Source organism: Pygoscelis adeliae, unplaced genomic scaffold, assembly GCF_000699105.1.
Source record: "Pygoscelis adeliae isolate BGI_AS28 unplaced genomic scaffold, ASM69910v1 Scaffold420, whole genome shotgun sequence".
NCBI lineage: Eukaryota > Metazoa > Chordata > Aves > Sphenisciformes > Spheniscidae > Pygoscelis > Pygoscelis adeliae.
In genome coordinates, this window is record NW_008823871.1 from 321,130 (window position 1) to 337,651 (window position 16,522).

General features: G+C 44.7%; 1 protein-coding gene across 3 annotated transcripts in view; it reads right to left on the minus strand.

The window, feature by feature from the left end:
• Nucleotides 1-8,015: 8,015 nt before the first annotated feature.
• Nucleotides 8,016-16,522, minus strand: part of PLCB2 (phospholipase C, beta 2) — a 62,811-nt gene continuing 54,304 nt past the window's right edge. For 2 of the 3 annotated variants that reach the window (XM_009333592.1, XM_009333583.1), the window contains exons 28-32: nucleotides 16,182-16,258; nucleotides 13,840-13,935; nucleotides 12,609-12,666; nucleotides 11,837-11,923; nucleotides 8,016-11,198 (exon numbers count right to left, since the gene is read on the minus strand). In XM_009333592.1, coding sequence (XP_009331867.1) covers nucleotides 10,926-11,198; nucleotides 11,837-11,923; nucleotides 12,609-12,666; nucleotides 13,840-13,935; nucleotides 16,182-16,258 — 591 coding nt within the window. In that variant the 3' untranslated portion in view covers nucleotides 8,016-10,925. Of the gene's footprint in view, nucleotides 11,199-11,836; nucleotides 11,924-12,608; nucleotides 12,667-13,839; nucleotides 13,936-14,186; nucleotides 14,236-16,181; nucleotides 16,259-16,522 lie in introns of those variants that run through there. The other variant, XM_009333600.1, reaches the window with a different exon arrangement.

Here is a 16,522-nt window from a genome sequence, read left to right on the forward strand (position 1 = left end):
GGAAATGCTAGGAAAAAGTAATGTTTATTTAAAAAAAAAAATAAAAAATCAAGAGACCAGGCAGTCTCGTCCTGTGAATGGTGCTTGGAACTTGTCAGCGATCTTTTTAGAGGATGAATGTGAATACTGTCCTTGCATTCTCAGCATTTTGTGGCTTCTCTTTTGCTGAAGACAATCAATACATACTAGATGCAAATAAGACCAAGTATGTCTCAAGAATAAAGCAGGTGTTTCATGACTTGTGGATCGCTTCTCCAAAGAATGGCATTTTAAATCGGAGTCTGAAGTTGCGTATCTGAACGTCTGCAAGTTCCTGCAAACCTTGGCTGCTGACTACTGAACTGGAACAATATTTCCCAATTAGAAATGTGATCTTTGTTTCGTTAGTTGTACACTGGAGTCTTGAGCTGACTCAAATGTACATTTTGGGGCACAGACCCCTTTAAACTCTCCAACAATGCACAAAGACTTGACAGTTTTCCTCTGAGACTTTTTCACAGATGATTTTAATTTCCTTCAGTTAAATGTGGACCTAGAAAACTCTACATATTTTCCTAGGGAGCAGATGTGATATGTATATATTTGTTTCTAAATGGCTCTCTTGCATCAACATGCTTCTCTTTTGCTGAGGAATATGTATGGTTTAGTGGTCAATCTTGAATCCATTTCATGATCTTAAACTTTTGGAGGGGGGAACCCTTGGATACAGGCCTCAAAACAGACTCGGTAAAGACAGGTGTTCTTGCCACCAGGATCTTGCGGTTGAGAATTCACAATATGCAACACCTCCGTTGCTGGGTGGAATGGAGAGTCTGTGAAAGCTTGTTCCTGTTTGGTTTCCAGGCACCTTTCTTTCCAAGTCCTTTCTCCCAAGCGAGGCTGAGAAATGCTGCCCCGAGACAATTGTCGGGTAGCGCTTTGGGGATGCTCTAGGAGACTGAATGGAAAAGTTTCAGCTGCCCTGCATATCCCAGGAGAGATTTCTGTGTCCATGTGAGGCGGTTTGTTGAGCCTCTGTCTCCTCTGCTTGCTACTGCAGAACATCGGGAGAAGAGAAACTTTTGATGTATGTTTTGTTACCGGTATGCCCTTCCCCACCATCCCTTTGCTGATACATTTGGAAAGTTACTGGTTGTTTAAACAGCTCTTTCGGTTATTTTAAAATAGATTTAGATATTTTGTATGATACGCTTTCTGATCAGTGAGATAGTCAAGGTAATTGGACTCTAGGTCAGGATGTAACATTGTACAGTAACGGTGTGTATTGTTGTGAGGTCTCAAGAATATAATCTTATATGTGGAACCGGGATCCTATTTTGAAACTCCAGATACAAATTTATTGGAATTTAAGTTATTCTTGGGACAGTCCTACTGTCTCAGAAACTAACCTCATAATTGCATTTTCTTCAGAAGATGTTAATAATCTCTATCCTCTGCTATTTACTCCAGTTACAGATCCTGCTTCAAAATTGAAGCCACAGTTGATTACTTGAAGTAATTTGGGATGGAATTCATCTGCACTGATGCCAACCATTTAAATGGTGGGCACCCAGTCTGTGAAGCATATAGAGTGGCTCTGTAGACCAAGGCGAGAGGAACACCTCCGTGTGATTCATCTCCATTATCTCAGATACCTGCTGAAGGATGAAATCGCTGTCTCTCGATACCACTCTGCCTGTGGCCAGTAGAGGGATCGTAGGTGGTTTGCCTAGACTGGATGTCTAAGTTTGGGGCTGATGAAGTTGGTTGAAATGAACTCATTTAGCTCCTCCTTAGCTGCACTGGAAAATTTTTGATGTAAAATGTTTCTGTATTCCAGATATACTGCTTTTTCTAATGCAAAAGAGCAGGCTTTGAAAAGATTTATAATTTGAAACAAACGATCCTGCTCGTCTGTAGATGTGAATCCTTTGCACTTGTGTTTTAAATTAAAGTAGATCTTGATTTATTCATAAGCCTGTTGCGGTGCTGAGATGCTTTAAAATGTGTCTGTAGTTCAGAGATGTAAGGGAAGTGTGAACCTTGAAGTCTGGTCTAACTTACCTATTTTGTGGCTGTGTGGCTTTTAAAACAAGAAGGGACTATAGCAGAAGCCTGGATCCTGAAACAAACATTTCTTGGGGACAGGGATGACAGGTTTAACATCTAACACCATTTTATACTTTGGCCCAAGTCTGACTAAACACAGTGAGGGAAGGCCCTTGAAGGATTGCATTCAAGTATCTTATAAAATTTTAAAAACTCATTACCGTATTTGTGAAGAATGCAGAAAGTATCCATCTTCCTGTCCAATACAGAATTAAGTATCTGATTCTTGTGTTTCTCTCTTTACAGTTCGTGCATGGCATATTGCCAATTAATTGCTCCATTACTTAGATGAGTGTGAAATCAAATATAAATCCTAAGATAAACCTAGATCAGTTAAAAGATTGAAGCTCTGTCTCCAGGGCCAACAGCTCCTTCCCTAAGAACCATGCAGCCAGTCAGGAGAATTACGATAAGCAGAGCAGGGTTGTAGTTTGCATTGCAGTAGTATTCAGGAGCGAGATTTCTTGTATGCTAAGTGATATCTAAGTACATACAAAACGTAGCCTCTTCTCTGAAGAGCTCATAGCCTACTCAGTGGGTAATTATGCTTTGAGATGTTGTTACCTCTGAATATCTTTTCATATATGCTTTCAACAAGGTTACGCTTACATCTCAGGGTTTTCTGTTGTTTTGTGTCATGTTTCACCCGAATCGTTCCCTTTTATTTTTCCTTCCTGTCAGCCTTGCCAGTATTGAGTCTTTTCCATGCTGCTGGCAATCACCACATAGTAGGCCTTTGAAGATGGCAGGTTGAATTTATATGCACAATTTGCTGAATCAAACGGGGAGTCTGTGACTGCTGTCATCTCCCAATTGCTCTTGTTTATATATAATAGTGCCTGTCCTCCTCAAACAGGGCTCTGTGCTATCGAATGCAGCAGCTTATTATCCCGTTTATTTCAGAACGGGACAAATCTTTCTCTAGAAGCCCCTATCTTTTAACCAGTGATTACAGAAGGACCCTAGATCAAATGAGGCTCCCGACTTTTAAGATTGTTCAGTCTGGTGAGAAGAATCCTACGCTTCCCCCCTGTAGCCTGGAGAAAGCATTTTGCTGTGCCCTAGGTCCTAGTCTATAAATGGGGATAATAATAAGTACTGAATCTTGACCATGTAGGGATATGTGTGGGGCAGGGAGAGCGTCTCTGAAATACAGTAGCTACTGTGCAGCAATTCCTTCTGTAGTAGCAATGATCACGTCAGCACCGTATCTTTATTACAGAGGTAAAAGATAATTTTGGATCATTCAGTACAAATTGAGCCTGAACTGTAGCTCTCAACTGGATACAGTTTGTAGGAATATCTAGAGCAGCTTGCGGTATGCAGAGTGGGCACTAAATATTTGAAGGCAAAGTTTCCTGTACCTGCAGGAAAGGGAGCAGAGAGAACTGCCTGAACACACTGTCCGTTCTTCAGTTAAAAACTTGGGGCATCATAGTTGTGCAAACTGGAAGAAGATGAGTTACTCTTGCTTACAAAGGAGGAGAGGATGGCCAGGCATTTGTTTGGAGCTGCAAAGAGACATCAAAGGCTTCTAGGTCCCTTACTGCTTAGGGAATGATGATAGAAACAAAGCTAAAGCAACCAGCTACATGCATTTTCTGGCTATTTGCTTCTCAATGTTTGGTTGACAGCATCATATTCATAGGGATCTGCATCTATTCACCACAGCAAACCGATTTGCTTTTGCAGTGACCTTCAGGCTTCTACTCGTGCCTGTAAAGTGCTCTGAAAACGTGAAGGGCATGATGATAACAAAGGTGCTAATAGCAAGCCAGCCTGCCGAGGAGAGCTGCGCTCACCCTAACTTTCCCACTACCCTCTTCACTGTTCCACTGGACAGTGAAGAGACAGCAAGGGGAAGCTTTCCACCGGGTTGGGCTTCTCATCTGAAAGTGTGTGCCATGTTAGTCTTTTAGGGTTTTTTGTTTTTTTTTCTTTTTTTCCTAAATGTCAGTGCTGAATCCTCATTAGGAAAGCTGCCTGAAAAGGTGTTGGCCAAGAGATGAGTTCGACTGCTGTGTCTTTTGTTAGTAATGCTCTTGTTTTAGAGAGTCCCATGCTGATCCTTCAGGTACAGTGTCTTGTATTTGTATCCCTTGTTGTGGTTGGAGTCCTCCTTTGCTTAGGGATCCCCATTGTTTAATTTTTTAAGAATATAGTACAAAGTTTGGGCTCCTGAAAATAAGTATTTTGGGCAAGAGAATTTAGTGGTAGAGAATGAGATTTAAACTATGCCCCATAAAAGTTGAAAATGTGGAAATAATCTAAGATTGTGCCTAAATCTGCTGCTGTTCAGTGTCTGACCAGGCACTACTGTTGTCTTAATTACCGTTGAATTTGGTTTCTGTACGTAACAGCCTCATTACAGAGACCTATCTGATCCAACTACCGTATCGCCCTGTGGTCAGCCAGTATCCTATGGTAAGCAAAAACACAGGCAGGGCTCCACAGCTGCTTGAAGAAATCTTCAAGGATGTCTGAATTCTGTGGGAAGAAATAGTGCTGGAAAATCAGAAGGTGGCATTTCTCCTCCGGAGTACGTAAGTAACCAAATGCTGGTGTGACTCTGTGAGCTGTTGTGCTGCTGGAGGGATGGTCAGAATCCATCGTGTGTTGTGTGAAACCCCTACAGTAACATTTCTTTTAGTGCCTTTATCTTTTGTCCGTTTCTCATCTTGCAGAAATTTCATCACATTTTGTGTAGAGGCAGTATTCTGTCAGGAGGAGCGTCGGCACGCCTGGCCTCTGAGGCATGAAGACTGTTTCCCTTCAGTGGGGAAAAGTGTTGATGCAGAATGTGGTCTGTACTTCATCTGAGATGTGGCTTTGCTTACAGTTAGTGATTCTTCTGTATACACTCTGAAAAGTACATTTAGAAGGTATTTTTTAGCACAAAGATGTAATCTGCATAAAACATCCACCTGTTTTTCATGAAATTCTGCATAAATCGCCTGATAAAGCTGTGCCAGTGCTTTGTTTAAAAACAGAAGGGTTGCACAATAGAAACTGTGATGTGGCATAAGGGTACAAGTCATCATGGTGTTTTCTTCCTCAGGCTTCAAACGTCAGAGGATATTAATAACATGAATCCAAACTGCTGAAGTTAAGTTTTCTTACATCTGTGTCATGGTGTAGCTGCGCTATGATTGTTTTTCGAAATGTCCACACCTTTAAAAAAGCCTCACGAAGAGCATTTTATTCTGGCATTGTTCCAGCCCTTGCTTTGGCCAACCAATTTATGGTGTTCGAAGGCTGTCAGAGAACTGATGCTCTGCTTGGAGATGACGGCAAAAAGAGCCGAAAAGGTTGGAAGAGGCAAGTACTGGGTTCAGCCTGCTCTGTATTGACCTCAAAATGCTCACAGGCAGTATGAGAGCTCTCACTGAAGGGCGCTGCTGAAGAGTTGGCACGATGCAGTAATGAGAGGTCTCTAGGCTGGAAAATGAAGGAATTGGGGAATTCCGACGGGCAGCGCTGGGTAAGTTGGCGCAGGCTGGAGGGAAGGAGGCTGGAGCGGTGGTACCTCTCGTTACGAGGGCTGCAGCTTGCGCCGGTGCAGTAGGTGGGGAGCAGCCTCTGAAGTGAGACTGAGCCTGCCTGACCTGGCTTAAGAGTCTTTGTCCTGTCACGTGCTGCGTGGAGGAAGGGAGCGCATCCTTCCCCTTTCCCTGCAGCTGCCACGGGGGCTGTCCCTGTCCCTGTGAAACATGTTCTTTTTTAGGTGGTGGTGTCAGGGGAGAGAGGAGTGAAAACTTCCACTAACCCAAGCCCTGCTGATCCGCCCTGGCTTTACACATCTGTCTCTGTAACGTGGGTTTCTTCTGTTGGGTTCATTCACTGTAAGGATTTGAAGGAAAAAAGTAACCCCCGGTGCTTTGGCCATGTGCATGGAGAGGGGGGAACCCCGTGTCCACCTTTAGGCCTGAGCTAGGTGTCCGAGTTCCCTCCAGAGAGAGAAGGGATGAATTGTCCTTCAAAATAACCTCCAAACAACTTCTCTGGAGGGGCTTTGGATGGCCAGTATGGACTGGGTGGCTGAAGCTGGCGACAAACCCCCGTTTAGCCAGCACAAGGGCCGTGCTTCTGCAGTGCTGGATGTTGTGTGTGCAGCAGAGGGGTGGGATAAACACCAAACAATTCAGTCTGCCTTGAATTGTACATATGCCACATAATGACATACAGAGCAGGTGGTGGCTGTTGTGCCCCTAGAAATACAGTTAGAAACGGCTCTGAACAGCTTTTGTTACCAGCAGTCTCAGGCTGTAAAACTGTGAGCACTGCAGATTTATATTTACGGTGATGGGAAGTTTGCACGTACTTAAGGGCAGTTCCTTGTTTTCCTGGTTGCATCCACGTGCGGCTGGATCTAGGGGAGTCACTGCAGGCACCGTTGCGTGGCTGAGAAATGCAGATTGACCGTTACTAATGTCTGGAGATAGCTGGTGCTTAGCAGTGACGGGGGAGCCCCACTCGGGGCCAGTTTTTCTGGGTGGGTTTTCAGTGTGTTTCTCCACTTGCAGTTTTTCCTCACCGTTACGACTGCGGTGGCTCTGCTCTGTGCTCTTACTGGGAAAGCAAACCCTCGCCTTGTGCTAATCCCATTTCTTGATCTCCATTGCCAGCCCCGGTACAGAAAGCAGGGGGCTAATGAACATGGGCTCTGGTCTGGAACTGCCAACACTGCGAGCTGGTTTAAGTCAAAATATTGACCTGCTTCCTGGCTGCGGTTCTACCTTGCTGTGATGTTTGTCATCTTTTTTTGAAGGCCCTCAAACTTCACAGCGTGAGTGAGACTTCAGGGACGGAGGCTGTTCTATAAACCAACAAAATTGATCTAACCGGAGTAGTATTTTACCACTTCCTGAAATAAAGCTTCAGTCCTGGAACAGCAAAGGCAGCTGCTCTCAGCAGAAGGAAATGGCCATTAGTAACATATATCCACGCCAGAGCTCCACTGTACCAATGGCGGAGCCCAACCAGCCGTCAGGACGAGCTAGGGAGGGAACCGAGCTCACGCTGTGGTACCCTGGCATTGCTTGGCCAGAGTTTTGCGGATCTGTTGCTGCCCACAGCAGAAAGGGTTCTGCACCGAGCACCGTCTGTCCTGGGAGATGCTTCTGCCGGCGGTCAGAGCCAGCGAGCGGCCACAGAGTTGTGCTGTGAGTGCATGAGGGGCGAGCGTTGCTGTGGGGTGGGAGAGAACCAGCGGCGAGTGTAAGACTTCGTGTTGCTGTCCTGGCGTGTCTGTGAAGGACCGTTCTGTCTCTAGACGGTCCCTTTGCTGGTCTGAACTAGGACTGGGCCAACATGAGGAGCGTGAGCTCACCAGAATAGTTTGGACTCCTGTTGAAGTGCTTTTCTGACCTGTGCTTGTGAGGAGGAGGAGGAGGAGGAGGCCACTGTATCAGTGGGGCGAGGTTGCCTGTAAGGGTAGGGGTATCAGGAGCGGAATTTGGACGGTGAGTAATTTCCTTTGCTCGATTTGGTTAAGTACAATAAGGAATGGAATGAACTGTGCAGAGGAGAAATGTGTGTGATAAGGATATTATGTTTAAAAAAAACAAAACAGACCACCTCACTGCGTATTTAATAACTGCAGCTGAATTTGAGAACCGTGAGCACAGATGGCAGAAAACTCTGAGCACCTGAAGCCTCTATTAACATGTGCGTACATTGGGCAACATTTGGGACTTGCTCCCGTATCTGCCAACTGCAACGAAAAAAAAAGGTGATCCAATTTTTTTAAGAAATGCAATGTTTTATTTTTTTCTTTTAGAAAATAAATAAGTCAGAAATTTACAACACATAATTCCAGTATTATGTTAACACTGCAGGGGAGGTGTGGTCTCTTCTTGGATGTCAGACCAGGCTTGGAACATCTTGTCTCTCATACCTACTTGAGCTGTTTGTTGGGGTTTTTTTGGTTGGTTGGTTGGGTTTTTTTATAGCATTACAGTCATAATGTGTTTCTCAATGCAGTTTCTAGGTGTAACTGTTCTCATGTAACAACCACTGCATGCTGTAGGTTTGCTGTGCCTGAGCTCACTTTTCCAGAAAATACAGAAACCTGAAGAAGAAGTTAAAGGGCTGAGTGGGAACTTTGTTAGATTGCACTGCAGCGTGGCACTTACTTAAAAATTTGGGGAGAGGAGAGAGACTTGCTCCAGTCAGGACCACATCTCCTCTAGTATTGTCTCAAATTAAGGGCAAAGGTTTAATAACAAGAGGATGGAAGAAGCTCCTTTTTTTGACCATGGTCTCGCCTGTTTCTATGACTGGGCTTAAAGATGCTCTGCGGCTCTATAAGGTAGCAATAAAAGGGGGCTTGAATGGCCAAATGAACACATTGGGGGTTCATCAGCACAAGGTTCTCTAGGCTGCTCGTGCCAAGACTTGCAGTAGTCCCAGATCTGCTAAATTGCAGGTTGAGGTTTAGGGGGGGGTCTCATCCCCCCCATTTCTCTTCAGCAGTGTTTAGGGGGTTTTTGTTGTTGTTGGGTTTTTTGTTGTTTCCTTGAACAATTTGGAAGATTTGACCTACAGTAGCTTATCTCTAGGATAAGCATTTGCAATAAAATATTTGCAGTTCCCATTTCCTATCTTCTTCCACCTCTTTTAATTAAGTCTTGCTATTTACAGGTGTATGACTGGAGAGGGTTGACTCTTTTTGGGGGGGTGGTGGGGTGTCAGGTCAGTCCCCCCCTCCTCCACTTGTGACATCAAGTGCCTAATTCCCCAGGGTCCCTGTGACCTGGTGCGGGTATACTTTGGCAGGCCAAACTCCAGTTCTTGGGCTAACATTATTTCAGGACACAATATGATTCCAGGCCAGGATGTGGCTGCTCTGTACTGAAGTATTGCTATTTCCTGCTTTTTTTAGGATCCATAAGCAAAGTCTGTCTGAAATGGTACTAGGAAAAGAGTTGGACCATATGTTTCCAGTTCCTTCCTTCTGGATGAGTGAGCACTTGCTGTGTCAAAGCTGTTTGGTGCACAAGGTCATAAAACAGGTGAGAGAAAGTACATGTGGAGGCAGGGGGCATTGATGCAAGTTCTACGTTCACAAAATAAGGCTTTGCTGTCCTAGACAGTGGAAGTGTAAAGATGGCTAAGAGGAACCTACGCTTTTTCTGTTGCAAGAGAAGACCAAGATATTGGGAACCTGGCCCTCCAAGTGTGTTCTGCTGGAGGGTTTTGTGTTAGTGAAGACAGGCAGCAGCAAGTATGTGCTAGGGCTGAAAGAGGCTGAGGACCACTTGCCCTTTGAAGTCCTATGGCCAGGCAATTTTCTCTCAGCGTTAGGCCGTGGAATGAGACTTACCTGTTATGTCACCGAAGGGGAGGACTGCTGTTAGTTATAGGTGCACATACTTCACGAAGAGATGGGAAGTGACTAACGCTTTGAGGGGAAGGTGTGTGTAGTACTCCTGCAAAGGGAGAGCAAACAGCAAGCGTAGTGTGTAGTCTTCCCCCCAAGGCTCTAAAGAACATGGATATTTGAGGAGTTTGGTTTTCCCAGCAGCAAGGAACAGATTCTACAGATCACTGCTGTGACCCCTCTGTTGTCATTAACTTTTACACACATTAACAGTGTGTAAAAGAAACACCAGAGAACTGCTTTCTGCTACCTGAATGGATAATTCAATGTGGTTTCTTATGCGCTGTACTCAGCTTTCTCCGTAAGGGACTCTTATGGGCAATATAACTGGCTGGCTCTTTATTTGAACAACAAAGTTATTTTCAAACAGTTTAGAAATTTTGTTAACTGTTGTTATCCTAAGCCCATAATATGGAACTAATTTAGCTTCATGAGAAAAAGTTTCAGTGAAGCTCTAAAATGTCAAATTGCTGTAGATGAGAACTCTGCAAGTGTTTCTGTGGTAGCTGGAGCAAATGATGAGGCTCTTAGACTCCTTGTAATTGCTCAAGGAGCCTGCTCAAGACTGGCAGAGTCTTCAGGAGATAGGGATCCAGAGCTGAGAACTTGCCTGCAGGCCTGTGAGAGTCAAAGTTAGAATTAGGAGAATCAGCCCCTGGGAATAAGGGGAGGATGGAAAGAAAGAAAGAAAGAAAAGCTACAATGCTGGTAATGCACATCTCCACAGAAGGGAATGCTGGTTTATGTGGTGTGGATACCAATGTACTGAAAACTGTCCTCATCTGACTGGGGGGGATGACACACCAATTAAAAAGCCAACACTGGTTGTTCAAGGAAGTGGTATGCTGACAAAAAATGGTCTGAGGTTCTATCAAACTGACCTTCCCTCCTACAAACAGAGGCTGTGTCTACATTAGCAGGTAGTGTTGCCAGAAGGAACGGTGCACCCACACCTACATGTATTTCAGGAGGCTTTATTCTGGGCTAGCTCTCAGCTGGTTGGCGTGTATTAGGTGGGCTACTGGAGAGTGTCTCTCATAGTTACATTTCGTTCAAAGGGATCTAGCTCTGAGACCACTCTGATGTGAAGAGATGCATGTGACAAATGATGAGGGAACTTACTCTGAAAACTGAAGTCTGAATCCAGACTAAAATATTAATGTAGATGCTGCTGTGAATGCCAACAACTAGCTTGTCTTCAGCCACAGGGCCTTTCACGCTGCTTAAATACCTTAGTGCCAAGGCTGTGGAAGACAAAAGAGAGTGAAGCACTCTCTGAAGGGTGATCTCTTCAGACTACTTCCAATACTTAGGATAATAAAGTAGTAAATGCCTGAAGGATTTCAGGAGTTCCCCAGAACGGAAAGGGGGAGTAGTTTGTCAAGCCAGTCTTTAACTTCACTATATACCTCCATAAACCTTCTTGAAGTGGAACAGTAAGTAAGGGAAGCATCTCTCAAAATATGCTTTCTTCAATCTCGACATCTGTTTCAGCTCCTGGGGGCTCAGGCACAGCTATTGTAAGCCTTGACACCTCTGCCACTGGGATCTTTTCTTCCAGTTGTGCTGTGGAGCCTTGTTCTCCCTCAGGAATGCTCTGAGCTGCTTCCTTCTGAGCTTCTGGCTGTCCAGGAAAGCCTGCTTTTGTATAGTTCTTCACCATCTCCTGCACCTCCATATTAAGACTTTTCAGTTTCTCCTCATACTCTGCCAGTGCCTCCTGCTGGAGCTGCAAACAGAGAACTCAAATCATTTTCCAAACACTGAAGTTAAGCAGACGTCAGTCTGAGAACGGTATAAAAACCTGCTCTGAGAGAGACCGATATGATGAGATGTTAGCACTTCATAATTTTGGTCTCAACCCTGTATTGAATGATTTGGCAATCTTTGGCTTCCCTGAAGATGAAAGCGTGGAGGATCGCTGATTTACATTACTCTGATTTACACCACAGTTTGATGAATTGAGACTGCGTGTTCACTGCACGTCAACCTTGAAAGAGCATGAATGCGTTTTGTGTGTTTTGAGAGTTTGAGGAGCTCAGGGATGAGACTCATCGCTTCTAAAGATGCATTTCCATCACACTTTAAATTTAGGGGGTTTCTGTATGGTTAGATGAATGCTAGTGCTGGCACAGAGAGTGTAGGAGTGCAGCACCTCTGACTTAGATCTGTGTAGGCTCCTGTAGAACCACCTTCTAAGTCATTCATTTTCTCAGTGTACTGAGGAGTGGGTGTCTGAAGTGTGTGTGTGGAGGATGAGTGTGGCGCTAATTAAAGAATGCGCAAAGGAAGACTGATCCCCTCTAGTATTTTGCATTTACTGTACTGAGTAACAGCATTGACCCTGAGCTTCATCTTTGCCTTTACCTGGCTTTCTTTCTCCTTGATCGTTCTCAGATTATCTGCCTGCTTTTCTTCCAGTTTCTGCTGATACCTGGCTGTCTTTTCTGTCACCTTTAAAAAGAACAAATTAAAAAACCACTCAAATTTAAGTTTTTATAAACAAATGCTTTAGCCATCCCAAGCTTATAACAGCAAGACACAGAATTAACAGAGCACATGCCCCAATGCCCCCTCATTTCCAATTCTGAACAATTTCTGCTGGCTCCGAGTCATTTGTGTAGTACTCAACACTCTGAACTCCAGTGCTAGGGAAGCATTGCAAGAACGTGCACACGTGCAAGCACGTGCACAGACACACACACATGGGGTCTGTGCAACAGGGGATGGGTCTCTGAAGGGCAAAGATGAGATCCTTAGGGTCTCTTCCCCTTCTGCAAAATTTTGCACATTATTAAATAGATGTGGGGTTACACTGCTCATTAGTTGTGCTTAGAAAAAAAATCCCTGAATTAGAAATGCAAAATATCTTGGACAGCTCTGTTTGCACCGCATCTCCGCCAGGTGGGAGACCCATCTACCCCAGTAGTATTTTAGTAAGGGCAGCCGCTGTCTTCAGCTGCACTTTGGCTGTCTCAGTTACACACTCAGAGCCCTCGATGCAGCAGCAATTTAATGGGATTCAAATGCCTCAGAGAACTCGCACTCTTGTCTGTGAGACATGCTGATGATGTACACGAGACACCCCCACTTTGCAGAAAACAGAGATGCTGTGGCAGACTGTCACAGGAGAGCTCACCAGTTTGATTGTTTGCACCACTTCCTGAATGTGAGAGTTATTAATTTCTTTCTTCAACCTTTAAAGAAAGGAAATGGTAAAAAATCTGTAATCCATCTGTTATCTTTATATAAAACCTGTTTAGCAATTCTGATAAAGTACCATACAGTAAGACAGGACTGCTAGTGCCCACACAGAAAGACAGGTGTGTTACGTTCCCATAGCGTCCTCCCACATTGAGGGGTTGCTGTAATTTTAGGAAAGGCAATTAAAACACCGTTCAAATTTGACTGAGACATAAGCCAAATAATTGGATGCAAAATTCTATTTTTTTTCAGCTTAACAGACAGCAAAAGGACCTTGCTATGAGCTGGAAGCAAAGGAGGTAGCGCACCCTCTTCTGTACCCTTGAACACGTGAAGCTGTTACAGCTGATTCATGTCATGCAGAATGACTCAATAGCAGAGTATTATTTTTATAACAACAAATGGGAAGGAAGGCTGCAGCCATTATATGCCTAAACACAACCTCCTAACTGAAATGATTGCTGAAACTGATTACAAACAGATTCTAGAGAGGCTGGGGAAGACCTGCCTTTGATTCTAGGGGGAGATAAATACCCACCAAGGCGTGAGGGTAGGCAGGAAGTATTTGGAAGTGCTCTTAGGCTTCAGCTGAAGTGACTGGAAGGTGCGTCGTCGCATCAGCAAGAAGCTTACGTGTCACGTAAGAGAGCTAAAGAGACGGATGCATGGGAGGCTCATCTTCAAGGTACAATTTCTCCATCTGTAATGACCTCCCCCTGCATTTCCGTATCAGCTCCTACTCCCTGCGGCAGGGCAGGGGGCATTTCTAAGGCACTACTCCTCTCAGGCTATTCAGAAATCCAGTAAGCGAAGCCGATCTTGCTGACTGCCTTACACAAAAAAATTAAGCCTATGGAGAAAGATCTGGAAGCCACTGTCAGCAGTGACTGCAGGAATGACATTATTGCTACAGCTAGGGAGCAGATGTTTGGCTTCACGGCATATATGCCTGTGTACTGGAATGCAGTGGAGAAAAAGTGCTAAGCCAGGCGTGAGGGCAGGCCAGCACGCCTTCCCTGACCACTACAGCTCTGCCACTACCTGTTTGGCCGCTTTAAAAAGTTTCCCTGTCGGTGACAGAGACGGTGGTGTAGCGCCGTTCCCTTCCTGGAGCAGGACAGCTCGTGTTCTGCATAGACAAAGCCCAGTACCATCTACCCCAGTACCTCTCCTGAGCAGCCTTGTCACTAGTATTCCTCATCATGGTTTGGATTCGGTCCACTCTCTTTGCCTCCAGCTTCTTCTTAATGTCTTTAATATTGCTGTGGAGAGAAAAGAGTGCCGTGAAAGACAGGACTGATTACAAACCCGAGAGACCGAAGCAGCCCTCTGCATTTGCTCTCTGGAGTGCTTTACTTTCCAGAAAAGCAAAGTCTGAGTGATTGTGCAGCAGAAAGCTCTAAGTCTTAAGAATATTTTAAGTCCTGTAACTTTTTTTTTAAAGAGAGTCATAACAAAGGGACAGGAGAAGACATGTTATATAATTAGGTTGTGTTGTATTGTAGGAACCTACATTAGGTTCCTCTCGAGCAGCAGGAGACTTGCTGAAAGTACTTACGCTGCTAAATTAAGAAGAAAAAGGAAAAAAAAAAGAAGGAACTACATGTCTATATAGCAGACCTAGAGAGACCTGAAGCAAGCAGAAAGGCACATAAACTATGGGATGTGACTTGCAAAGCAGAAACCATAAACACTTAAAAGGCATTTGATCAACCAGTAGGAAAGATGGAAAGAACAAATCCCAGAAGACCTAAGATCTGTGCCCCTGACTGAGGCATATGTGGCCATCAAAAAGGCTAGCTGCAGGCCAGAGAACGTGGCAAGACAGAAGGTGGACGGTGTCAGCGTCAGGGCACAAAAGGCTGCTGACACACCACCAGCACCTGACCTTGGCCATCCATGGACAAAACGATTACAACAGGACAGGTGCTAAGGGGGCACAAGAACGGCCGTTGGGTTGTGGCCCATCGGCCTGGTGTCCTGCCTCCAACAGTGCAGGAGCGTATGCTTAAGAGAGGTTTAAGAAAGAAAACAAGTGTAGGGTAATTTTTCCCTCCTCCACCTTCCCGGTTTCCAGCCTGTCCTCCAGCTGCTATGCATTTATCTCCCATGAACGTCTCTCATACCTTGGAGTTTAGCTCTACTTTTGGACTTCATAGCTCCTTGCCCTGAGAGGAAAAGAACTCAATTTATACGCTGTGTGACAGAAGTACTCCCTGAGAACTTCACTGGGTGCCCCACATTGCTTCTGAGAAACTGTGAGTAATCACTTCCCTATTCTTCTTCTCCATGCCATTCATGATTTTACACACTTCTGTCACATCCCCCTCAATCATCTGTTCTCCAAGCTGAGTCCTATTTAATTTCTTTTTGTGCAGAAATTACTCCTCACTGCTGACTATCCTCGCCACCCCCTTCTTGCTCTTTCAAAGCCTTTTGTTCAAGATGGCATACTGAAAAGGTGACTGCACTATGGAGATAGATCTCGTGGCATAATGCTGACTTTGAATCTTTTTTTCCCCATACAATTCCAAAAAGCTTATTTGCCACTGTGGCCACCGCAGAGCTGTGAATGATGAGCTGTTTGAGAGAAGTATCCACAGCAGCTGCAGATCTCTTTCCTGAGTGACAATAGCTCACCCCTCTGTACAGTTGAGCTATGGTTAGGTTTTTTCCGTTCGCAATATTTTGTATTTATTCATACTGAATTTAACTGCCATTTTATTGCCTGTTGCTCAAGATCTTTAAATCTTTCTGGAGCTCCTCACAGCCAGCTGTAGATGTGACTGTACTAAATGACATCGTATTGTTAGCAAACCATTACCTAGCTACTTGACCTGTTTTTCTTAGTCTTCTTTGAATATGCTGAATAGCTGACAGAAACAGAGAATCTGTCTTGATGGAGGACATGAAAAGAGGAAGTTTTGCCTGACTTAGCAACTAAAGGCTGAGAGAGGATTTAATGGGAAGGAGGAACGTGTGAGGAGATTTTAGCTTCAGGACAAAGTTATTGCAAGAACAAATGGATAAACGCCTGGCTAGAAATCGGTAAATTGATTCTGCCAGTTTAAGTACTGGAGCCAAGATGCTCCATTCACTTTGAAGACTGAGCTGATCAGCCCCTGGAAGGGATTATACGTGATGTACTGACTACAGCAGGTAGAAATGACATCCAGTGACCAGCAGTCTTATTTCCTATCTTTCTGAATCAGTCAGTCGAGGCTACTTACTGCAGCTTGAACGCTAGTACCCTGTTTGGTGCCTCGTGGCAGGAGGGTGTTCTGGAGATCACAAGACAAGAGCTGTCTTCCCACCACTGCCACTGTGTAACTGAGTGAGACCCTGTGTCACATCGCTGTGCCTCAATTTCTCACCAAAGTAAAAGAAATGCTTCTCTTCCCCTGGATTCACTCACTGTCTGTAGTACAGTGCTTTGAGATCTAGCAGAAAATGCCACCCCAGATGAGAGCTATGCATTATTACTTTGTTATTCAAATACTAAGTTTACCTTTCTGATGACTCCTTCAGTGCCTTCAGCTCAGCTGTCTGCTTCTCTCTGGCTAGCTCTATTATCTTGGTAACTTGCTGTTCAAGGAATGAAAACAAGATCAAAACCAGCCAAACCAAGACGAGACAGCACACCATCCGTATCTAATTACCACCAGATTCAGCTTTATCCCACCCCGCGCTGAATTCCAGGGGCCAGCTAATCCATGAGGCTTTGTGCAAACCCCTGCACCACAACAGCCAGTTCAGATGCGCGCACAGATTGCACCGTGGTAGTGGACTGACGCCACCAAGGCTCCAAAGGCTGCTCTGTGAGCCATGTCACTCACCTCTAGGTTATCT